The 27437-nt window shown below is 32.0% G+C and overlaps 1 protein-coding gene across 1 annotated transcript in view; it reads left to right on the top strand.

Annotated features, from left to right (window-relative positions):
* The window catches only part of CNTLN (centlein), a 307559-nt gene that overhangs the window by 148678 nt on the left and 131444 nt on the right, over positions 1–27437 (top strand). Inside the window, 4 exon segments of the mRNA XM_036021559.1 lie at positions 8438–8617; positions 10476–10601; positions 18455–18576; positions 19923–20042. Coding sequence (XP_035877452.1) covers positions 8438–8617; positions 10476–10601; positions 18455–18576; positions 19923–20042 — 548 coding nt within the window.

The raw sequence follows: 27437 nt of genomic DNA, 5'->3' as shown, positions 1-27437 counted from the left end.
AAAATGATTTTTGTAAATATTAGGACAAGATGTCATATATAAAGTACTTTTAAATAATGCATATCATCATTTTATTTCATACTTAACTAAATTTTAATTTACATATAAAAACTCATTTTGAAAAGTTGATTTATTTGGCAGCATTAAGTGAAAACTGCTTTGTAATTTATTGCCTGATTTAATTAAACTCAACTATTGCATAGTTTATATTTTTAATTCATTTGTATAGGTGGACATGGTCACAGAAGTATATGGGAAGTTATCTCTTGACAGTTTCATATTTAATCAATCATCATAAGAAAACAACTTACCAATAAAATAATGTTATAATTTTTAAACTTGATGAATGAAGAACATTTTTACTTAAAAGAAAAATTTGAAATCTTTATAAGTGTTAGCTATAAACTTTTTTCCTAAAGCATTAGTGCATTATATTTACAAGATTTGAACTTGTTATAATCATAGAACTTCCCTAACATGCAAGAAAATAAACTTTTTTTAAAAAAAGGCCTTTAATAGATATTCTGATATTTTAGGCCTGCTTTAAGTTCCAAGCAGAATGAGGCAGCCCAAGATATTAAAACCTTGAAAGTAAGCACATATAATGGAAACTGCAACTCAACTTTAACTACTCTATAGTGGCACTTCTCTTGCTGCTATAATAAAACTTAAGAATGTTTTAGTGATTTTTTCCCTACTATTATTCAAAATTACATTACCCTTACTGAAATCTGAATGGCTTTTAGTGGATTAATTAAACTGTAGCTGGTTTGCCATCTGGGTGCAGCTTGTTTAGTTGCCTTTCTACAGAAAGATTTCTCTTGGAATAAAAACTATATTTTTTGTTAGGATACAGCTGCTAGGCTTCACTTTCTAAAAAACAAATAGTTTATGCTTTCTTACATGAGATTTGTGATGAAATTCAGTCTGTAAAATATAAAATTCTGTTATTGCCTTTCTTTTTAAAGGTTATAGTGGTACAACACAAGCTTTTCATATTCTTTTTAAATTTGTAAAAAATACATTTTGTGTCTTGATAACTTGTAAAATTAAGTATATCCTAGTTTTAGATTAAATGTGAAAAAAATGAGAAAGAGGGAATTAACTAAATCTGATTTTTATGGCTCAAGTGGTTTCATTAAATTAGAGTGCTCTGTGTTGTTCATTAATGAACTTGTGCCATATGCTTTAACTGTTCTGGTCAATAGCTGATAAAGAAAAGCTTGTGAGTTCGCTTTTTCTTTCTTTTTTTAAAATAAAGCTGGATAAAAATATCCATGTGATGGGCTTTTATCAAAGGAGTTACTTTGAATTCAGTAACTACTACTGAGGCAATATGGCTCGCAATTTGCGACCCAAAGGTAGTCATACATTATTGGAATACAGCCTACTGCGCTTCACATTACACAGATGTGAAGGCCTGATTATAGCTGCTTCATAATTAACAGTGATCCGATTTGTTTTGTGGCATAAATGGTGCATGTGTAGAACATTAGCCATGGCACTCTCATTCAAATTCAACTCAAGGGCTCAGCGGCAGGCGGGTCACGAGCTTCAGGGAGTAGAAGCACAAGCTCCTCCATATGTTCTTGCTGCATCTTACTATGACTATGAGTGCAAGATAAGTTCCCCAAAGAACCTAATCGTGTTCTGTAATTACAGCGCGGCTTTCTGCTGGCTAGAAATAAGGGAGAAGCTAAAACACTCCCTCATCAGATAATTTGTAAATTACTTTACATGGCGGATGCCTAACTCAGTTGGTTTTCAACTGCTGAAATTATAAATAATTGTAACAGATGTGGCAATATGGCTGGCCTCCAATAAATGAGGCCCTTGATAATTTGGCCAACCCTTTGACAGGCCAATTTAATAAAATGTGAACAAAATCTTCTTGCTAATAATTTATCATCCTTTTCCCCAATAGAATAAATTTAATTACCCTAGCAGTTAACAAGGTCACACCCAGATGCCAAACTCGGCTACAGTTTTGATAATGCAATCAGGAATTGAGAGGTGATGACAGCGTTGTTGTTTTTTTCATTACCTGGCTTCACATAAACACAGGTGGCGTAGCTTTCTTGTCAGTTTTTAATAATTACAGGCTATTATGGAATGCATAGTTAGCAGATTGAAAACCACACTTTAGTGAATTTGTTTGAGTATGATTGAGGTTTTAATGTATAGAGATGATAATGCATAACAAGCACAGTCCCTTGCTTATACCATTAGTGCACACATTTTGATTTTTTTTACTGGTGACATAAGTGTCAAATATTTATAAAACTTAGAGTATGCATTACAATAAGTAATGGATCATCCCTAAAAGTCACATATTTAGAGATATACTGAAGAGGAAATTGAATTTCGTGAATCTAGGAATTCATTTTAGGACACTGTAAACAGACATATTTTAAATATTAAGAATTCTGGCAGAGTAAGAGGCATCTAACATTTTTGGGAAAAAACCCAATTGTGTTTAGTCTTGCTATTTAACGCAAAAAAACAAATCTATAAAAAAATCACTTAGTGTTTTTATCGTAATTTTAAAGTAAGTCCAGGATCAGTTTACTCTTGGGATTAGAATCAAAAGTCAATGTGTATATTACAGAATTAATACTATAATCCTGTGACATGTAAATACCACTAATTTTTGTTGGTGCAGTGTGATATTTATGCCATAGAAGAAATAACTAGGTTGTGGTTGTAGCGAAGATACTGTTGTCATCTACCGGATGTCATTGTAAGCCGATAGAACATCCATTTATAACTCACTTAGTGTTAAGCTTTATATGATGTATGGCAGTTGTTAAATTTATGAAATTAAATTTTTACCTTTTATTTTGCTGTTCACTAATTTGGCTGTACCACACAAGCCTTTATAATAAAGGAAAGTTTAATTCGATTGACTATAGTACTGAATTTTGCTATAATGTGACATTAAGATGGTGTTTATGAAAAGAAATGATGATATGTTAAATTTTATAAATGTAGTAAATAATTTTGGTATATTCTGTGATCTCTAAATGCAGTCTAAGGGCATTAGGATTAAAAGTGAGTGTATGGAAGAAATGCAAGTATTTCTATTTTTTAAAAGGATGAAAGCTGACTTGGTTGATCTTAGATATTTATTACTCAATTTAGTAGTTTTTCTAAAAGTAAGGTGTGAGTTTAAGCTGGTACATATAAGTAATTCCCTTTGTGAACTTCTGTGGTAAGACTATTTTGATTTACAGTATTGTGTTGATTCTATATTATTTTTCCCTTTTTCAAAAAGAATATACAATTATTTTAAAGCCATCCATTTTCAGGTTATGAATAATTCAGCTAATAATGTTTGTTTTATAAATTGGCAATATACTTCTGCATTTCTAAAGTCAATTTCAAATAAAATGTCAAGTTTTTGGAGACATTCAGGGATTTTGTGAGAAGAAAATTATGTATATATGCATACATATATACATACACAAATACTTACACTGTTTAGTAAAGTACATGCATATTTTTACATTTTTAACACTGTCTTCTTCCAAGAGAATTTCAGTTGATTTTTCAGAGAACATTTGCGATGTCAGTTTCTCTGATATATATATATATATATAGTGTGTGTGTGTGAGATATTTTATGTATACAGATATCACAGATTTTAAACACACATACATGTTTAACCTCTACTAAATTTTCAGTGATATATTACTATTACTATTTGTTGAAGTATCATATTCTTTTTAAACATTTTTTTGAAAAAGACTGTATATGTTGACAGATTTGGAATTATCAATTTCTTAAATAAGTGAGATAATGTATGCTAAATGCTTACCTACAGCTAGGAACTCAATACCTTTTTACTATACCTTTTTACTAAGTGCTAATTATTATTTTAGTAGAGTAGGAAAAAAACTGATGTATTTAATTAAAATTTACTAATAAGACAAAACAATTGATCTTATGATTCTTTGCAACTATTATAGCTTTAAAATTATTTTCAATTCATTAGACAATATTTCCTCAGCCTCCACTGTATTATCACACAATGTTGCTTGAATTTAATGCAACATGACTACATATTTAATATATATATTTTAATAGTAATGGGCACAACATTTAAAGTCTTCTTTTATTCCCTCTCCTACTCTGTATCTTCTGCAGGACTTTTTAGTCAAAATTACCTCTGTGGATCAATGTGAAAAAGAAGTTATGTTTTAATAATGGTCAATTTAAAGAGATTAGTTCCAATTGGAGGCATTTGGACACATACTGCACTGATCATTTGTCATCAGATTAACTATGGTCTAGCATCATACCATTATCTTCCAAGTTTGTAAACTGAAAAGATGCACAGGATTTTTGATATTAGAGAAGTTTATTTGTAAAGTACTAATAATTCTTAGCAAAAAGAGCTAACTTTCCAAAGACTCTTGGATTTTAAGGGCAATAGATAGAATAAACTTCCACAGACGGGGATTGGTTTTCTTGGTTTTCCTAAGCCTGTAAAAACAACACTTTAAAAAGATAAGTAAGTTTACATATTATACATATAATTATACATATAATTCTTAAGTTTAAAAAGCAGGTCAATTGAGTATCATATGGGTGGGGATAAAGGAATCACTTTACAATGGAGTAACCTGACAGAACCTAGTCTAGCCAGTTGATCAATATCAACCATCAAATTGTTTTGATAGTATGTACCCTTTGTTATGATATGATTTAAATGGCACCTCTGTGATTTTCCTGCCCCAAACTTGTAAGCCCAGTCTAGTCATGAGAAAAACATAGACAAATTCCAACAGCTGGGGAATCCTATAATATGCCTGAATAGTACTCCTCAAAACTATCACTGTTATCAAAAATAAGTATTGTCACAACCAAAAGTTTCTGACTTTACACTAAGTATATTATGGTATCATAGATTGCATCCTGGAAGAGAACAGGACACTCAGTAAAAACTATGGAAATTTGAATAAATTATCAACTTCAGTGAAGGCCAGAGGAGAGAGCGCAGGGGCTGGATGGAAGTGGGGGACATCTGTAACAGTGTCAACAATTAAAAAATGTCCGATTTTGGATCACGAATGTTATTTTAGAGGTGCATAACGGGAAACGGGGTGTGTAAGAGTGGAAAGTAAGGTACAAGAGAACTCAGTTTTTCTCTAAGTATAAAACTGTTCTAAAAATAAATTCTGTTTAAAAAGCAGGTTACAGGGCAGATACAGTGTTTTTTTGTTGTTGTTGTTTTGTTTTTGGTAATGGATATATTACCCAGACTTTTCATCTATCTGAGTATATCATTATTAGTATAGTATAGCATTAGTGAACTCTGACAGGTGAGATTATGGAGTGACTTTCATGTATTTCCCCTATCTATACTTATTTTTTATATGGAACTCTAATTCCTTTTATTTGCAGAAAAATTTACATGAAAAAAAAACATTTAGTGCCCTGGTTGGTTGGAGCGTCATCATGTAAAATCCTGCTCCAGGTGTGTACAGGAGGAAACTGATCAATGCTTCTTTCTCATATCTGTATTTCTCTCTCTCCCTTCCTCTCTCTCTAAAAGCAATGAAAAAAATGTCCTCCAGTGAAGATTAAGAAAAACATTTAGTTACTTATTCACTGTAAAAAAATTTAAGGAAATGTTTTAGATAAGTATGAAAAATATATTTGCATATAATTTCTCCTCTCAAAAATAACACTATAATGTTTTTCCTGTGCATATTTAGTGAAGTCAGTTTGTACATACTATGTTATATTCTTTTGTAACCTGCTTATCTCACTTAACTATTTATCATTTTTAATTTTTTGTATCAACTCTCAGCATGAGTAAAATGGCAAGTCAAAGACTTGATACATTTTCTTGTGCTTTGATGAATATTTTAAAATTACCCTTGGAAATTTGTAGCAGTTTATACTCTCACCATAATGTTCTCAAAATACAAGAGTCATAAACTGAGTCGGGACAGTAGTTTAAAATTAGGATTTTTTAAAAAAATCCAAATCCCTCACTTTTTTTGAAAAATCAGTAGATCTGGCAGTAGTGGGCCACATTTCTCTATGCCAACAATTGGTGGAGTAGAAGAATACTGTTACAGATAGCCTCTTACTCGTTTGTAGTAAGGCTGTTTGAGTGTCATTTGACACTTCACTTATACTTTTAAAAATGGTTGTATTAAGAGAAATGTGAAATACTTCTTGTGCACGTATCTAGCAAAAGGGATAAAAGGTGTGCATGCAAAAGAAAGAGGCAGAGAGAGCAAGCACATTGTTTAAAAACTGGGAGCATGTATAAGTTTCCTTGTGGGAGTGAAGAATACATATTTAATATTTATACAAAGTGCCTATTGAATGAATTCTAAAGCTATGATTTTAAAACCAACTAAACACAACCCATTGTATTCATTTATTTATATTATTTTCCTGGCTCCTATATCAATTTGTATTAATTACTAATTACATAGTATTTTTAAATTTTAGTATTTTTAATTTTAAAGTTTTGTCGTTAGTTATTGAGGTCTTTTGAAGGACTGGTGCCTAAGTATGAAACCTTTTTCTATTTCAGTGACAATATCCTCTTTTGGAACATTTTTAATGTCTCCATGAATATTTGAATTATTTATCATTGCAGCTTCTTAGCTGAATATTCATGTTTTTTGTATTTTTATCTATTGCTTTTTAATCCAATGAGACTTAGAAAACTCACTTATAAAGAACATAGGACTGCTTATTAGATACATCACTACATTAAAGTTATGTTTTTTTCCATTTTATTCTAGTTTTTATTTGATCTTGAACAATTTATTTAGAAATTTTTGGAAATGATGAGATTTTGGATATATTCTTCATAATTTTATTTAATGAAATCTGAATGAGAGCAGATAGTCTTTGAAAATTGTTTAGATTGGTAGCCCAATCAAAGAATATGATTGCTGGGTGGGGGGTAGTAGAGGGAGAGGGAGGAGGATAAAGGGGATAAATGGTGATGGATGGGACCTGACTTGGTATGCGGAACACACATACAGTGTACAGATAATGTGTTGTAGAATTGTGTGCCTGAAACCTGTATAATTTTGTTAACTAGTGTCACCCTAATAAATTCAGCAAAAAAGGAAAAAAATTTAAAACGGATGTATTTATAAACATCATATATTACCTTACAAAATTTGAAGAAAAAACAGATAAACTTCAAACAGTTACTAAAAGGAGGAGGAAAGAATAAGGCAAAATCCTCTAGAGTTTGGAATAAAAGTGCTTAAACTTTTAATTTGATATTCAAAGCAAGGTAATGGAGTTTTTATTGTATTGCAAGTGTGGTAATAGTACAATATATAAACAACAATGAGGAAAATATATAGTAGTAAGATAGAATAAAGGTTGGGAAACAAATCATGTGATTTACATAAGAGGGAAGTATAATAGTAAAAATCAGGGGTGCTCCCACTAAGTATAAAAATTACTGCTTAGAATTAAGAAAATTTTGTCAATCTCCTAAGAAACGAAAAATGTAGGCAAAACCAGAAAAGGGTAGTGTTTCCTAATGTTGGTTCAGAAAGGTTAGACATATATATTTTTCTCATAGCCTTTATGAATATCATTTAGGAAGTATGGGGCTCTCTACATTTTATGTGAAACTATTTCCAGAGCTATGGATTCATATTAATAATATTAGAATCATGAAATTTGACACTGCTGGAAGTCAACAAAAAACTTTTCACTATGAGTTAGTGTTTTTGATTTTTGTAAATGAAGTTGTTAATTTGAAATAGCATATATACATGGATTTTAATGGTTTCAAATATCAAACTGGCAACAGACTTTTGCAGAATGGTGGTTTTCATGAACATGTTTCCTCCAAGCTTAATTTTCCTGTGATTTCTGTTGTTAAAATGTGGTATTTACTATTAACAGTTTATCTGGCATAGGAATAAATTTCAGAGAATGCTGTGAACAGTATAAACTTTAAAACTATCAGAGTTTTTTGAGTTTGTTATTAGTAAAATATGATACATTAAAAGAAAATTAGACCTATAGTGCTGTTGGTTTCCTTTCCCCAGTTTTATATTCTATAGTATTGCATAACACTTGATCAGATGGTGGATTGAGTATTTCGTGAGGAAATACATATGTGTATAATTTTAAATTGGAAATAATATATAGGTCAGTCGTGTGTATCATGCAACTATTCTTTACATTTTTTCCTCTTGCAAATCTGTATGACAGTATTATTTATGAAAATGTTTATGCAGATTCCTGGTTATTTTGTAGAAAAATGCCATTCTGTTAGGATGATAGAAGTTTAGCTAATGCTGGTTTACAGTTTATTATTGAAATGAAGTTTTCTTTTTCTGAATATTTTACTTATGATATAATATATTATATTCAAATATTTGCATGTATGTAATATAAGACATAATTGTATTTGTACATATACTTTTTGAAATAGGTATTTCAACGGCCATCTTTATCAAGTTTAGAAACCTTAATGGTCTCACAGAAGTCTGAAATTGAGTATTTACAGGAAAAACTGAAAATAGCAAATGAAAAACTCTCAGAGAACAGATCTCCTCCTAATAAGAGTTCCTCAGAAAAGAGCGTCTTGACAAATACTGAAAGGAAACAAAAGGTAAGGGTATTTTGTCATTTTGTGAATTTCTCAGGATGAAGCTGGTAAGGCAAGCAATGAAGTAAAAAACAAACAGCTGCATTTACTTCTTTCTCTGCTTATGTTTCTGAAAACTTTAAAAAAATATCATGTGCCAAACACTCAATAAAATAATTGTTCAGAGTAGATTGTTTTTCCTTTTTTAAAGATAGAATATATAGTCCTACTTTAATTAATGAAGTATATTAGTATTATTACACCTGTTTTGCAGTAAATTAATATTCTTATATTAAAAAGTTTGGGCAAATATCCTTTCTTTATGTAATCTACAGATAAACTAGTCTACTTTAAAATTTTAAAGATGTGTTAGTCATTAACTCAATATTTTAATTAGAAAAAATATATCTTAATATTTTTGTTTTATTCAGAGACATTTACATACTGCCGATGTGGATTATAAACTATTAAATGGAATTTAACATTAATATGCATAGCTATACATTTTCAGATTTAAAGGCATAGCAGTACTGAAAAGTAAACAATTTTGTAACATGTTTGTTATCTGTTAACATCTCAGCTTTTCCTTTTTGTAGTATTCATTAATACATCTGTTATGGTGCAAAAAATTCTATGAACATTGACTAATATTATAATTTTATAATATCACATTGTAGATATGTTATTTCTTGACAAATTGAAGTAATACTTTCCTAAAAACAAGTAGTTTTAGACATATATTCTCACACTTGTCACTTCAGCAATAGAAAATAATGTTTTTAAAAGTAGTAACTCAAATAAATAAATATATAAATAAGTAAATAAAAATAAAAATAGTAAGCCATGTTTTCAAGATAATTGTTTTTGGTTCTTTTCAATCTTTCTTGAGTGGGACAAACTATCTTAAGAAAGCATTTAAAATTAGACTCAGATCTCTGTGCTACTTTTATTTACTCCCTCTATTATTAGTAATTTACAGAAAAACAAGCTTTATGTATGTATATATATTGTATATATTTTTAAAATTTAAACATAACTGCATTTTACATTTCTTGTAATTTTACAATGCTTTAATGGCATTGAGCTTCATTTAATGAAATAAAACATTCTTAAAATTGAGAGAAAACATTACAGGACCTAATTTGGTTGCTTGCTGTATTGTTAAAGTTTAAAAATGTACTGATTTGATGTTTCTTGCTTTTAACAAATGTCAAGAAAACAAGAGGAATATTTTGAACAAAATTTTTTCTTTCAAAAGGACATTCAGTAAGTTTGAACAATATGTTGCCCGGCTTAATAGTTGCTTTTACACATTCCTTCTCCAGATTGGTATATGAAGCTGTACATAATATAAACACACATTCATGTCTCTAGCTAGCCACATTATAGTTAATGACCATATGGTCATTATGGTATAAGATCTACTGTCTGTTGTATTTATATTCCTCAAGCATATTGTTCCTTCAACTTCACAGTGTGTTAAACTATTTCAAAGGGAAAAAAATTCTTTCCCTCTTGTTTCTGGTTGTCCTATCAAGTGTAACCTTGGACCCTTATAGAGCAATTAGACCAGCCTCTATCCCCTCCTTTGTAATGAGGTTTCTTGCATTTCTGAGTCTATAACCCTTTAGTCTTCCCTAATGGGACATCATTATTCTGAAAGAAACAATGTAAATGTAAATGAATATTCTCATTAACGAGTCACAGAGAAACCTTTAGCAGTAGCACTGTGGTAATTCCGCTTGTTATTTCTCTGGTATTCCATGCAAGATTTTTTTATAATTCATTATTAGTATTCAAAATTACTTGTTCTTTAATTTTGCATGTCTTTCATAATCCAGTGTTCCAACTAGTTCAACCATGTCCTTGTTCAATTTTCAAGGAACCACCTGTGAAACGTTCAAGGTCTTTGTCCCCAAAGAGCTCTTTCACAGACTCAGAGGAACTAAAGAAGCTGAGAAAAGCTGAAAGAAAGATTGAAAACTTAGAGAAGGCACTACAACTAAAGGTGAACATAAAATAATTTCTTTAGTAATAACCTTGCAAAGGTAAAGGTATACTAAAGTAAACATTTACTTCACAAATTACTGCTTATCATTTACTTCCCTTACTGTTATTACATGTATAGAAATGTGTGATCAGTTGATCTTGTTTTAAGATTTCTGAGGATTATAAAGTAATAAAAAATGCTATTTGAATACTGTTCACCACTTTACATATTATTTATAGATATTTTGGCTTAATATCTGGATTAAATTTCTTATAGGTTCTCACAGGCAAAAAATAGAACTATGGCAAGTAAAAAGCAATTTCTTGTGTTTTTGTATATAATAAACATAAAAAGACAAGTGAGTTAAAAACTATACAAATGTAGCTCAGGCCACTAAAAAATAGCCCTTTACAGAAAAATTACATACTCAAAATGGCTAATAAATTTACATTATTTTTTCATTTCAATTGAATTTGTCTTAGAATACATGACATTTGAATTAGCATTCCACCAGTGCTTAAGAAACTTATACCTTTCAGGCTGTCTTTGAGAGTTTATACTTTCCAAGTTATACTCTGTGAATTCTCTTTCAAAGAAGAAGTTGGTTGTACATATCAAACCAATTTTTTGTGACCCTATTGAGGGCTTTTACTTTTTTGTAAATTTAATATGGCTAATCTTGTTTTTCTTCATTTACAGCTACACTGAAGGCCTGCACTATTTGAGATTTTTGCCATTTAACTGAATCTCAAACATTTTTATGACATTCTATGAAAAGCTTAATTTACATATTATTAGAATCTAATACATATAAAGATTAGATTCTTTGTCATATAATAGATTACTCTTAGGGAAAAAAAGTTTGACTTACTTTATATGTGCTCCAGAATAAAATGTGGTTTAAAGGTATAGTTAATGATAGCTAAAATTAATAATTTTTTGCCTTTTCACTAAACATTATGTTAACTTATATTTATTTAGAGTTAGAACTGTTAGTCCTAAAACAAAGAAAAATGATCATCTCTTGTTTCCACCAGAAGCAACATGATTAGATTACGACCTCAGCTTGGTAGCAGTTAGCCTACTTGAAATTTATATACCCGGAGTTATTTGCTCATTTATTTGTTTACTCCATAACTTATTGAGCAATGCAATTAGCCAAGCAATGTGCTAGCCACTTTTTGTTCAACAGGAGAAAAGATGACTTTCTGTCTTTAAGACCCTTTCTCTAGATAAGAAAATGCTGAATTGGTAAATAGAATGTAGTGTATTAGTATAAACACTGGGGTATCACAGGATATTATGGGCATATTTTGGAAATCAGTTTATCATTTTCCTCCCTTTTGCATAGTTCTTGAAATTTACACACCACAGCTTCTATCCTGTATGCATCTGGGCTCTCCAGAGAAGCAAAACCAATAGGCTATATATAACCCTTTAGTCTTCCTTAATGAGACATCATTATTCTGAAAGATAGATATATGTAAAGAGAGAGATTGATTTACTATTAGGAGTTGGCTCACATTATTATGGAGTCTGAGAAGTCCAAGATCTATAGTCATTAAGTTGGAGATCCAGGAGAGCCAATGGAATAGGTCCACTCCGAGTCCAAAGGCCTGAGGACGAGGAGAGCTGACGGTGTAAGTTCCCATTCCAGTTCAAGTGTGAGTCTGAAGTCAGGAGATCTGTGTTGCAGCTCAAAGAGAGGCAGAAAGAAAGAATTCTTTCTTACCCTTTTATTCTATTCAGGCCTTCAGTGGATTGGATGAAGCCTATCATATTAGGGAAGGCAACCTGCTTTTTTAGTCTGTTGGTTTAAACATTAAATTCATACAGGAGCACCCTCACTGATACACCCAGAAATAATGATTGATGGAATATCTGGGCAGTGAAGTTGACACAGAAAATTAACCACTGTACATGCCATTCAGTAGTAGAGGACCTATATTCATTTGCCCAAGAACTCTGTGAATTTTTGGTAGATCCTTGTTTTTGGCAGGAAGGAGTAGAGCAACTTGGACATTTTTAGATCTATTCTCCTCCATCTCTTCAAATTTCTTATTTCAGAAAGTCTTAGAAGCATTATACTAATTTATTTACTCATTTTTTTAACTAAATACACCTCTCTTACATGAGGCCTCAGGTTCATTTCCAGAGTAAAATTCTTTTCCATACAATTTCTTTTTTTTTTTAGAGATTTTATTTATTTATTTTTAGAGAGGGAAGGGAGGGAGAAAGAGAGAGAGAGAGAAACATCAATGTGTGGTTGCTGGGGGCTGTGGCCTGCAACCCAGGCATGTGCCCTGACTGGGAATCGAACCTGCGATGCTTTGGTTCGCAGCCTGCGCTCAATCCACTGAGCTACGCCAGCCAGGGCATAATTTCTTTTTCATTTATACTTTTTCTGTATGCCTTTTCCAAGTCCATTTATATCATCATGAATTTCAAATGTATATTTTCTGTCACAGATTTGCAAGATAAGGGAAAAATGGGAGCAATTTTTTCTTGCATTTTATTATTTAGTAGGGAAGGGTTTCTTTCTCTTCCTTAAAAAAGATTTTATTTATTCCTAGAGAGAGGGGAAGGGAGGGAGAAAAAGAGAGAGAGAAACATCGATGTGAGAGAGAAGCATTGATTGACATCCCCTCTCATGCCTGCAACTAGGGGTCTGACCTGCAACCCAGGCATGTGCCCTGATTGGGAATTGAACTAATTACTATTCAGTTTGCAGGACCACACCCAACCCACTGAGCCATACAAGCCAGGGAGGAAAGGATTTTTTACTTATTTACACCTGAAGACATTTTTTCATTCCTTTTACAGAGAGGGACAGGGAGGGAGGGGGAGGGAAAGAGGGAGGGAGGGAGACAGAGAGAGTAGGGGAGGGCAGGCGAGGGGAGAAAAGAAAAGGAAACATTGATGTAGGAGAGAAAACACTGATTAGTTGCCTCCTGTGCATGCCCTGACCAGGGATTGAACCCACAGCCTAAGAACATGCCCTGACTAGGAATCAAACTTGCAACATTTTGATGTGCAAGACAATGCTCCAACCAACTGAGTCACACCAGCTAGGGCAAGATTTCTTATTTTAAAAGGACAAAAGAATTTAATTTAAAAAGGGCACTATAATCAAGTGCCTTTAATAAAAGAAGTGCATAAATCCAAAGTGTATTGTAAAGCAATTCTAAGAAGAGTGATTGTAGGGTTCTTTTAATTTACATATATATATATATATAATTATGTATATATATAAAATGTACATATATGTGTATATATATAGATACATTGAAATGAGGCTCTTCATTATGTCAATACTAAGTCATGCACATTATTCTAATACTAGTTATGAGTTTTGTATAAATATTAACACATTATCTTGTTCAGCTTACTTCTGCAGCCAGTTGTACATGTTTTCAAATGGATGACCAGTGTTGTAATAAAAGAACCAATAGTAATAGAAGTGATGAAAGCTGTTATAAAAATCCTGCCAATTTTCAAATTCTGATTATGAATCTAGTGAACTAACAATTTACAAAGTCTAATTTAGAAAGTAATGCATCAGAGCTTTCTGAAATTCATGGTATCCTTGAAGTCACTAATGCCACAAATCTCTGCTTTACTGACTTTCATGCATTTGGCAACTTGATCCTATAAGCATTTTTCTATGCCATTTAATAACTTCAATATATCCTTTGAATACAGTTTGTATGTCATATTTTTAATGTTAACATATTTATGAACTTTGTACATTCTTCTGAAATTCAACATCCATGGAATCCTTGCATTTTCTAAAAGGCTTTATTAAAAACCTTACTGTTGTTTTATGAAGACTGAGTCACTATTGCATTAACAGTGTTTATGCCCTCAGTACACCTGTCAAGGTGCCTTTGACCAAACTACAAAAATAGACTAAGAATCATTGCTGTTATCATGATCTGAAAGTAGAATTGCATACATCATTGAGAAAAGTCAGTTGATACAACTTTCCTGTTTTCTAATGTTTTAGTCATTTATTTAGACTTGTTTGTACACAGAAGTTAGAGCTTCTAGTTTAGCTAGTTTAATTGTAAATCCGTAAATGGTACTCAGTAAATGTTTTATTGAATGATCTAATAAATGAGTCTAGTTCAGTGACTGCTCATTGCATACTTTTGTGTGTCTTCTTAGGAAAATGTAGTAATTAGTGATATTAAATATATTTTTCATTCCTTATGTTTGATTTTGTTGTAAGAACTTTGGGGATAATAATGCCAAAATGAATTGCTATTGTTTTGACTTAGGCTATTGTAAGTCAAGTGGGAGCTAAGGATTCCTAATCCAAGCTACAGGTAACCTGTATTTGTTGGAATATTATAAAAAACATTTTGATTATTCTTTTAAACATTTCTTTTGAGGTATCCAGTTTTTGACTGAAGACCTCAGTCAGCATCTGTTCTTGCAGTAAAATAGGAAAAACATTTTTTGAACTACATATAATCTATTTTATATTAGTATTTATATAAAATGTTACTGTTTCTGAAGTAGGCCAAAGAACAATGGTCTCTAGGACTGATTGAACCCGTGTGTTACAATTGGATATCAGCATTATAAAGCACAAATTCATGGATGAAACTTCATTTTAAAATAATTATAAAATTCCCTGTCTGGTATAGCTCAGTGGATTGGGCATGGGCTGAGAATCAGAGGGTCAGGGGTTTAATTCCCAGTCAGGGCACATGCCTGGGTTGCGGACCACGTCCTCAGTAGGGGGTGCATGAGAAGCAACCACACATTGATATTTCTCTCCCTCTCTCGTTCCCCTCTCTCTAAAAATAAATAAATAAAATCTTTTAAAAAATTGTAAATTTTTTGTGTCCATCAATTGATTTATCAAATAATATCTAGTTTGGCTTTAATAGTTTAGATGTTAATAATTTTATAAGAATTATGTAAACATTCTAGTTTTAGGTATAGTAAATGATGTTTATAGTAACATGTAAAATTAAAGCTTATTTACAGAACTATTTTCCCATAATTACTACTTGATGGACTGAGCCACTTATTTCAATTACTATAGAAAAGTCAAAACTATTTCCTAATATTGAGTATTTACACTAACATGTTAACAATTACAGGTGGCCACACTGAGTGCTTTAACCACTATGCATTGCATGGAACTGACATATTGGACTCAAAAAATTTTTATTGAGTCTTAATCTTTGGATTGATAACAAACAGTTAATTATTTGAGAGAGAAAATATTGGGTACAAATTCAGGGATTAATGGTAGCTCAGGTAATATGGAAAAATACTGAAATAATGACAGTACTAATAACAGGAATCTCAGTTTGTTCAATTAATTCAACAGGATTATTGTAAAAGGTAACAAAAAAACTTTGGATATCTTTATTAATTTTTACTTTTGGGTCAATCTTTTAGTTTCTGTTGATTCAGAGTTTCTAGAGACTCTAACATAGACTTTTAATGATTCCAAATCACTGAAATTGTATGTAATAATTTTTAAGACATTAGTTGTAAAATAAGAGTTTATTGAGAAGGGCTTTGATTCAATGAAGAATACTTATATTTAGCTGTTTTAGAGGCTTTTAATAAAGTACTCTGTTTTAATTATGTTTACTTTAAATTATGTTTTGATATGAATCTTTTCTAATATCTCTAAATTTCTTATAATTAAATTATTTAATTCATAATTTTATAGTATATCTTGTTTAAACTTCTAATAAACATTATTCTTAAGGAATCCTAGTAAGTAAACTTATAGTAAATGAACTTATGTTCATTTATGAGAAGATATCAACATTACTAATTACTATTCTTCTATTTGGCTAGTTTAAATTATGCACTATTTCCCATATTTAAGATTGGAAAACTTACTGTTCAAAGAAATGAAATGATATTTGGATTGTTTATCAACAGTATGGAAAACTCAAGGTCAAGGTTAAATCATTCTTTATGTGCTAGAAGAAGGTATATAAATAGCCTCTATTTTAGAGATGAGGCAACTGAGACACACTGACTTGAAGTAGCTATGTCAGAGTAATATTTAGTAACTTTAAGCAACAGGAATTGAACTGTTATCAACACTTAACATCTGACATGTAATAAGTTCTTAATATATGGTTCTTCGGTTGAAACTGAATTCAGTATCCTGAATTTTTAACCATGGTATTCAAACTATGCTACTTTTCAGCAAGTTTGCTGTCACTGGAATTTGTCAGGATAACATTTGTTCTGATCGCCCCTTTCAAGTGATGTGATTCTCATGCTTTTTTATCAAGCACTTCAATTTCCATATGGCATACAGTCCACTTGGTATACACAAGACTCAGATGCTTCCTGATAACTACTTAAGAGAATTACTGAAGTTATTATACATATATTCAAAGCAGAATGACAAAATACCTATACTGTTGGGACAGGTCGAATTATAATAAAATAATGTATTATCTTACTCTTGATAAGCTAGATAGATAATCAAGGAAACAGTGAATTTGGCTTCTAAATGATAAGGGCATTAAGGGAGCTGGATTTTTTTTTTTTAAAGATCTTATTTATTTATTTTTAGAGAGGGAAGGGAGGGAGATAGAGAGAGAGAGAGACATCAATGTGCGGCTGCTGGGGGTTCTGGCCTGCAACCCAGGAATGTACCCTGGGTGGGAATTGAACCTGGGACACTTTGGTTCCCAGCCCGCGCTCAATCCACTGAGCTATGCCAGCCGGGGGAAGCTGGATTTTGCCTAGTGCCTTTGTGGGGCAATCACAGTGCCAGGGACTTGACCTGTATATTACCTCATGTAATTTAGTCATCATAATTTAAACCTCTATGTCCTTTTCAATATTTTACAGAAAAAGAAATTGCATTAATTTAAATAGTGTTCTTAAGATTATGCATGCAGCTAATAGGAGAAAGCTTCAAGAATGGAGTTCATATCTTTCTCATTGCCTTGTGCCCCCTCAACTCACCTCACTAAACTATTAGATGGTACCTGTTGACCCCACCAAATAAGTATACAAGTTCCTTCATACAGAAATATGAAAAAAAGGGTTTAAAAAACAAATCTGAAATTCTTGAGGATAAAAAAATGCAAGGATTTTTCTACTTTATTTTGAGAAACACAGTTCGTAAATAATATAAATACATTCTCTGAACTGAAAATTTGACCTTGTAAATTTATTTTGTGGTTATATATAAAAGTGAAGATTTATCTCATGTGCTCTATTTAAGACATTTGTAAGTCATTGACTATAATTGTTTAACCTAGTAATGTTTGGCCTGCCTATTCCAAGACCTTTTCAAAAGTATTAAGTTCAGCTTTCCCATTTTATTGTAATTCATAATGGTATAACCCAAAAGGCTAAACTATGCCACTCCTAACATAGGTCCAAACTGATTTCATTCTCTTATGTTATCCTTGTGCCTTATAACAGACTAAAAATGAATGCCTGGGTTGAAGAATTGGTTTTACTAGTCGCTTACACAAATTATATGTGTACTTATAACTAACAACTAATCATGCTTATTATATGGAAAAATTTGTCTACTGAAAACAAAAAAAGTTAAAGTATCTGCAAGAGTGGCTCATAAATATTTGTATGTATTAATGGCAGGGAAAGAAAACTAATTTGCTAGCACAAATTTGAAATTACTTAACCAGCTTTTAAAAAAGCAGTGAGAGTTGAATTTATCAAGCAAACCTATGTAGTGACTTTAGGAATTCTTCTCCTTAAATTAAATCAGTAGTATAAATTCCTTTATTCATGTGTATATTCTATTTTTATTTAAATTTAATTTTTAGATAGGCAACCTTTTATTTGTAACATTTTACTAATACTTTCTTCAAACTTGTGTACTCACTTTTTGTGTTCTACAGAGCCAAGAAAATGATGAGCTAAGAGATGCCCATGAAAAACGCAAGGAAAGGCTACAGATGTTACAGACCAACTACAGGGCAGTAAAAGAGCAATTAAAACAGTGGGAAGAAGGCAGTGGCATGTGAGTTACATAGCTCATAAAGGCATTTTCCTAAATATTAAATGGAATGGAGTAGCATCATATAAGTGTTTTAATGGCTTTTGTTTTATTTAAAAAAATTATTTGGTAGTCAAATCTTTATTGTGAAATTTTAAATAGGGAATATGATAAATGAAAACAGAAATATGCTAGCAATAAATACAGGTTTTATATCATTTATATAAATCATAAGTGTGGGCAATTATGAATTTTTATGTATATTTATATCAACAGTGCAGCTTAATAAATGTATGTAACGTAAAGCAAGAATAGTTCATAGTTATCTGATTGAAAAGTATTTTAAATAAATAAAAGACTGGTGCTGCAATACTTATAACTCAAAAAGTGTTTAAGTTTTAACTGAAAGATGAGAAATATGAAATTCCTGTACATAGTTAACTATCTTAAACCTACTTCAGCCTAGTATGTAATTTGAAAATCTTTTCTATCCATCAGATAGTTCTGTAGCTTATCTGAATGAATTGTTGGTCTCAGTTCAGTTGCTCTTGAGGTGTTCAGATCTTGGTTAGTTGCAAGTGGCTCTCCTGCTAACAGTATCACCAGAGAGTAAAGGACTAAATGAGTACAGAAAATATACCCTTTCATCTTTTGAGAGGGATCCTTTAGGGCAATGTTGATGATACTCATTCGTCTTTTCTATAGAGAAACACCATTTCTAAATTGGACAGTACAGCACTTTTACAAAATAAAAATGAAGAGTTTGTTTTATGTACAGAAAATTAAAATGTAAAGGGCATTTGGCATATTTTGTAGACAATTGTTACATCTAATCTTTTCCTTTGAAGAATAAAAATGTTTCATATTGTTTGTTAGTAAAACATTGATAAAACAATTTTCCTGGATTTAGACTGTGCTCATCTGATATTTTAGTAGTCACTAAAAGGATGAAAACTAATTTCTGATATATTCACTGATAATAAATAGCTTGTTTTAGTATAGAACAAATATATAACATTCAGGTTGGTTCATAGCAAATTCTAGATGAGTTGATTGCTTATATCCTTTTTTAGAAACCGTGACATTCCTACAATGTATGCTTTATTACTAGTAGCATGAATGAGACAAAAAGAATATCATGTATCTGTTTGAAAGTTTGCTTTCCATAATAACAGTTTAGCTTTTTAGGAAATTATTACATAAGATATTAATATCTATGTACTCAGGTTTTAGGGAATTCATTCTGTAAACAGTGAGCCTGAATCAGAAATTTGGTCAATAGATATTTTAAAATTGTAGGGATTATTTAAATAATTCTTTAATGCACTTTGAACATATTAAGGAAGAAAACAACCTTACTTTAAAAATAGGACTGAAATCAGAAAAATAAAGAGAGCAGATCCCCGACAACTTCAACAAGAAGATTCTGATGCTGTATGGAATGAACTGGCCTATTTCAAAAGGGAAAATCAGGAACTAATGCTTCAAAAGTGAGTTTCTTTTTTTTTTTAATAATATGGACTTAGATAAATATTTGGGACAAAGTTTTTGTGGCTTAAAGGCCATGAGAGAAAAACTTCAGAAAATTTGGAAATGAAATAATCTGGGTTTTTTTTTTGCCAATAAAATTAAAGGGAAAAAAGGACTAGTTTTTAAAATATATGTATGTATAATGCAATAAGAAGTTGCATATTTGCTAGCTCTAGCTGAAACTGTATAATATGATCTAGGGATTGTGTTAATTAATGTGGCTCTCATCTGTTGGAGGTGTCGCTCTTCATTAGCCTGTATTTTAGACACTGCCGTGCTTCATTTTTGGAATGAGGTGGAGAGGGGATAACCTAGCCAGCCATCCTTGTTTGATCTCCTAGATATATACGCAATGCAGAATGCCTGAGCTCTCTTGGTTCCCTGCCCTGTCCTGCTAATCCCAGCTGAGCTCATTATGGTGTAGCCTTGCTGCTACTCTTGGAGCCAGAGCTGTCCAAGCTAATTACTGGTAGCAGCAGAACTGCCTGTTAAGGGTCTGGTATAGATCTGCTAACATGGTCCTTGGTAGTGACCTGCAGAAACCGTGGGGGAATTGCTTTCTTTCTTGCTGTACACTGCCTGTCCTTTGGGCTTAATGCTGATCCCTCACATAGGTCTTTTAGCTACTCTAAATATAAAACTTGATGAAGGATACTCATATTTTAGAAAACATACAGTTTGCTTCCTTGATCTTATAATCTACAGGCTATTATATTCAGCTTGGAAAAGAAAGAACACTCCCCCCTGCCTTTTTTTTTTTTTTTTTTTGGAAAAAAAAGAGAGATCAACATAATTAGCCTCTTTTGCTACTTAACTATTTCTTCATTTAGAGTTAATTTTTGACATTCAGACCATGCAGTTTTTTGAAAGTCTGGATGTCTTTTAGATTACTAGAATTTAGCATGATGTAATTAAACATCATTGAATTATCTTAGTGGAAAATCAAAATCTTATTTTATTTACTATACGATAACACATGTAACTTTAAATCACCACTTTTGTGTATAATTGTAAAATTTGAGGAAATTATCATATATTTAAATGTATACTTTCAATTACCTCTTAGAATGTACTGCACTCTAGTAGTGCTAAATGTTTGGCACTAATAATAGTCTCTTATCTTGAAAATTATTTTTATAAATTTGTCTCAGAAACATTTCCTGATAATTTTAATAGCTTTATTGAAATATAATTCACAACCCATATAATTCACTATGTAAAGTGAACAATTCAATAGATTTTAATATATTTAAAGAGTTGTGCATCATTTTAGAAGCTTTTCATTTTAGAAGATTTCATTAAAACCCCCTAAAACTGTAACACAACTTAGCTGTCATCTCCCTAACTCTCCCATCCACACTTCCCAGCCCTAGGTAACTACTAATTTACTTTCTGTGTCTATAAATTTGCCTATTCTGGACATTTCAGAGAAATGGAATTATACAATATATGTTCCTTTGTGACTAGCTTCTTTCACTTGGCATAATGTTTTCATAAATTTTACTCATATTGTAGTATGTATCAGTACTTTCTCTGATAATCTTTAATGTTCTTTTTGTTTAGATGAATGAAAGTTAATTTTGGACAAAGTGAATTAGGTGAGAAGACCTAACTAGTTTCAAGATCTAATCTCAAGAAAATTTCAAGCAGAGATTAGCTCTAAGTAGGGTTATTTGGGGTTTATTTTATTCATTAATGAAGTATAATGAAAGAAGAAGTAATAAGGCCTTTTTAAGAAAGTGAGGGAACTGTTACAATCTTTGTCTGTTCACTCAGTAGTGTACATACTGCATTACAAGGAGCTCTTTGAATTAAATACAAGAGTCATTACTAAAAGCATGGAACTTTTTCTTCCTGAACTCTGTTTAAATTCATTGATGTGATAACCACTTGTATAAGTTTTAACTTAAACATACTGAAGCTTATGTTGATAAACTTTCAAAAATCCTAAATAATGATATAAACTTTAAATCATATACTAACATTTGGTGGGGGGAGGCTTGAGTTATTTTGTGAAAAATGTATTCATTGGGAGTAAAAGGGTGAAAACTGTACTTGAACAATGATTAAAATAAAAAAAATGTATTCACTTAACAAGTGTGTTTGAGCTATTGCTCTGTGACAGGTGCTCTGCTAGGTGAATGAAATGAGAACATCAGTCACATTTTCTGCCCTCAGGGAACTTCCTTGGAAACATGTTTAATTTAAATGTTCTAATGAAATATGATGTTAAAATAAAACTCAAAGTATCATGGTGAAATAAAACATATGAAACACAAGTCTTGTTTCACTGAAATAAGACTATTGAAATTTGTTTTTATTCATTTTGCTAATGAGGGCAGATTTATTTCCTTTTTAAGAATTTATATAGTACATTGATTTTTTAGCATATAGTTTTATAAGTTGTAACTCATGTAGTGTGTGTATAGAAAAATGTAAATAGAATCATACAAAATAATGACCTTTTGTCTTTGGTTTCTTTTACTTTGCATAGGTTTCAGGGCTTATCCATACTGTAGTATGTATTAGTATTTCATTCATTTTTGCACCTGAGTAATATTGTATACCACAAGTTATGTATACCACAAGTTATGTATTCATTTATCCATTGATGGGTATTTGGGTTTCTTCCACTTTGGAGGTATTGTCAGTAGTGTAACTATGAACATTTGTGTACAAGTACTTGTTTTCAATTTTTTGTACAGAATTTCTGGATTATATGATAAGTCTGTGTTTAACTTTTTGAGGAACTGCCAAACTTTTCATAGAGGCTACCATTTTTCTTGGACCATAAGTTGCACCTGGGCTTTAGAGGAGGAAAATAGGAAAAAAAAATTGAAGCAAAAAATGTGGTAAAGTATTTAATAACATAAGTAACATAATATCTCACCAATGTAAATGTGAACAGAACTCAACAGCAGCATTAACAACCATTATTCCTCCCAAATTACGGGGTGTGTGTCTTATAGTCTGAAAAGTATGACATCATGTTCCATTCCCACCACCAATCTATGAAGGGAAGACTCCACTTCTTCCGGATCTTTGCTGATACCTGTTATTTTCTTCTTCTTTCTTTCAGTTAAATTATGACCATCTTAATGAGTGTGAAGTGACATCTCATTGTGGTATTATTTGCATATTCTTTTTCTCAGACATTTATGAATATATTTTTCCATTCTGTGGGTTGTCTCTTTCTTGTCTTGATACTATCCTTTGATGCACAAACATTTTTAATTTTGATGAAGTCCAATTTATGTATTTTTTCTTTTATTCTTTATGCTTTTGGTGTCACATCTATATGGCTATCACCAAGTACAAGATTATGAAGATTTATACCCACAGTTTCTCCTGTTTTATAGTTTTAACTCATGTTTAGATTTTTAGTTAAATTTTTATATGGTGTAGGGGACCAACTTTATTCTTTTGCTTGCAAATATCCTGTTGTCCCAGACATTATTTATATATCTTTGACAAACAGTCTATATGATTACTGTATGTAAAAGTTAATGAGATGATATAAGAAGATGAGAATTTAAATATAACTGTCCTTAAGAAATCAGTCCAACATGTAACAGCACAGGTTATCATAAGCCAAGGGCAAAGAAGACTCTAAGTTCTGGGACATTAATGTAATTAAGAGTTGTACAAGTTATCAGTATCCATTGAAAGGTAATAGGTTCCCAGGCTATGTGGCAACTGGCTTTACATCTTACTTACTTTATGATTGAGAATCAGGGACAACATTCATCCAGTAAGATCGGAGCCTTCAAAAGTAAACTCATTTCTTAAGTATTCTTAGGTAAGAGTGGGAAGTTTCAGAACAAGAGTAGCATAAAACTTAATTCATTGCTGAGCTAGAGCCATAAAGGCCAGAGCCCCTTATATTCTTTTTTCTATCTCTAAAATGCTTCAGAATGTGGTGCAACTTAAGTCCTATAGATAGGTTTTAAGAATTCACTCAAGATACTGTTAAAGTACTGGGGCCTGAAGCCAGTAAACCATTTTAGCTAAGTAAATAATATGTTACAAAAACCTCTAAGCAGCTCTCTCCATGGAACACTTCTGTGCTTCCCCACCCTCTTCTTTCCCCAGGGTGTTCCTGTTCATTCTCTCTCCCTCTGTGTCTCTCTTGTCCCCCTTGTTTTGCCTCCAAGCTAAAGGGCCCTTCTTTTGGTGTAACTTATTTCCTGAACCCATCTCTTCTTTGGCTCACTTGTTCTAACTCTGTGACTTTCTAAATACATACATACATACATATGTCTTTAAACTGTGGAGGTTTGTAATATTAAATCTGCATGTTTACATAGAGATTTAGTTACATATACTAAATTTAGTTACTGGATATTAGTTACACATAACAAAATCTGTGTGACCCTTTGTATTGTTTGTGCTTTCATTCATTAATTCTAAAAATGCTGGGCACTTGAGGTAGAATATTGAGCAAAACATATGGTTCCAGGCCTCGCAGTGCTTTAGTTTATTGGACACCACAAATAATAATCAATAAGCACAAAAATACAGAATTACAAACTTTAAATTAATTTGAAGATAAAGCTCTTTTATGCCTGCCTGTCTATGTTGTGCTTTCCCGATTCTTTCCATTTTTTTTCACCCTCTTTCTTTTCCTGCCACCCCATGTGGCTAAAGTATACAAATGGGTTCATAATTTTGTTTGCTGTATAATCAGTCAAAATTATGGTCGGACATGGTTTTTGTGGTAAGACATGTATAACATAAAACTTACCATTGTAACCATTTTCAGGTGTACAGTTCAGTGCTATTAAATATACTCACATTGTTGTACTAACTACCATCATCAGAACATTCATCTTCTCAAATTGAAGCTCTGTACTCGTTCATAGTAACTCCCTATTCCATTTTCCCTCAGCCCTTTGTCTCTTTCTCCCTTCTGTCCTCTATGGATTTCCCCTTTTCTAGATACCTTATATAAGCGGAATCTTAACAATATTTTTCTTTTTGCATCTGGCTTATCTCATTTGTCATAATGTTTTCAAGGTTTTCCATGTTATAGCATGTCGATTTTTTTCTGCTGTTTAAGGTGGAACAATTTTACATTGTATGTTTAAACCAACTTTGTTTATTGTATTCAATAAATGTTTGGGTTGTCCCACCTATGTGCTATTACATTTTATTGCATTTTTCATTATGTGTTGCCCTATAGGTTTAACAAGATTGTGAGCTAAGAAAAAACAGTGTTTTGCATCTGTTGGCAGATATTTCAGGAGTAAATAGAAACAGTAGTTCAGAGTTATAATTTCTAACCTTCTTTATATTAACTTTTGATGTTTATTGTTTTGATACATTTAAGACCATATACATGTAGTATTTATTTTTTGAGGTTATAAGTCTTAGTCTGTTGAGTTCTTATAACAAAATACCAACAGACCGGGTAACTTATAACAGTAGAAATTTATTTCTCACAGTTCTGGAGGCTGAAAGGCCGAGGTGGGCTGCCCTCAACCTTTTTCCAGGTCATAGATTTTGTGTCTTATGCTCACATGATGGAAGGGCAAGGGAGCCCTCTGGGTCCCCTTTATGAGAGCTCCACTTTCATGAGCTAAGCTGCTCCCAAAGGCTCCACCTCCTAATACCAGCATCTTTGGGTTAGAATTTCAACATGAATTTTAGGGGATGCACACATTGGGATCATAGCACCATAAATATAGTATTAATTTATTGCAGCCCTAATTTGTTTTCATATATTTGAGGCAACATTTATATATTAAAAATATAAATATACATAAAATATGCATGTTTTAAATTACTTAAAGAATAACATAGTATTTACTTAAAGAATTACACAGTCAATTGTACTTTCTATAAGTCAAAGTTACTTTCTATAAGTATATTTGTCGTACTAACTCAGTCTGTCTTAAAACATTTTTTCTCTATGGAAGATATCAATAACGTTGAGTTTGAACATCTGATTTGAGTTCTAAAGATTATATATAAATATCAAATTTTATTTTGAATGGTTTAGGTAACTAATACAAAATGTTTAGTTATTTTAAAAACTACTTCAGGCTTTAGGATAGTATATTTTCAGTGTAGGTCAGTTGCTTTTTAGGATCCATAAGAAATAAATGATATCATATATCATTAATATAGGAATGTTATAGGTAAAATTATTTTCAGATGTCAAAGGACATTTAATTTGGTAATAATTTTTCTCAATATTAGCAATTCCATTTAGGTACTATAAAACCCTTGAGAGAAAAATTTCATCCTGAGATAGATTATTAGGGACGTTTTTAATAAGTAAACTAGGATGATGAATAAGGATGTTCATTGTGGGGGAGCTTTGTCCGCAGAGCCCCCCATCTGCCATGGATGAGAATAAGTCTACCAAGACAAGATCTGCTTGGGGAGGAAAGGTGGCAGATCTCTCAGAGGAGAAGGATCATGAGCCTGTTCCTCAGTGGGCTTTTATTGGGTTTGTTTACACAGGAATACAGGTAAAGCTCATTAATCATTGGCAGGAAGCAAGGATCAAACAAACAAGGATCAAGCAAGGATAACAAAGAACTCTGAGGGCCCATTTTGAGTCAGGGTCAGATAGCTAAAGAGCTGTAAAACTTTGAGGAACAAACTTACTTCTTGTTTGGACCCTTATCATTTAATTGAGAGCATTCTAAACAAAGCAGGTTTCACAGGATTTTACATATTCTTTCTTAGGCCTGATCACCTGGGGAACCTGCCCTTTCCAGCACAGGGCTGTACCACCCTCTGTCATTGTTTCGGGCTTAGGTGGAGCAAGGGAAGTAAGGCAGCCAAGAGATTAGGAGATTTTCTCACAGACAATGAGGACTCAGGCTATGTCAAAGCTGAGGGGCGAGGGTCCATCAGCCCCTTTTGCTGTAGCCCCCGAAGTCCTTTCTTGGGGGCCTCCCATGTGATCGTGCCTGTCTTAGATTGTTCCCCCCTTGGAGAATCTTACCCACCATTGGCTAACCAACCAAGCATTGGGGGCCAGTTATGGATGAAGTAAAAGGAACAGAAGTGGCGCTCCTGCCAGGGAGATAAGCTTTTGTCTCCTTGCTGGCTTATGGTCCAAGGTCATTCCCTCAGCCTTAGCCTTAGTGGGGGTTACAGCTTCTGACAGGGCGGTTCCCAACAGTTCATTGTTGTATTTTTGTAATAGTTAAGAATTAGCAACAACGTAAATGTCTACTAGTAGCTAATATGAGTACACTGTGGTTGATTAATAGAATGTGATGCTATATGGCATTTAACATGAATAAATTGGATCTATTTTTATTCAAATGGAAATGCTTCAAAAGCAAAAGTTGAGTTAAAAGAAGAAAGTTGAATAATAGTATATAAGCTATGATATA

The sequence above is a fragment of the Phyllostomus discolor genome, chromosome 3 (assembly GCF_004126475.2).
Source record: "Phyllostomus discolor isolate MPI-MPIP mPhyDis1 chromosome 3, mPhyDis1.pri.v3, whole genome shotgun sequence".
NCBI classification, from domain to species: Eukaryota; Metazoa; Chordata; class Mammalia; order Chiroptera; family Phyllostomidae; genus Phyllostomus; species Phyllostomus discolor.
This window is presented reverse-complemented; position numbering and strand designations above follow the sequence as displayed.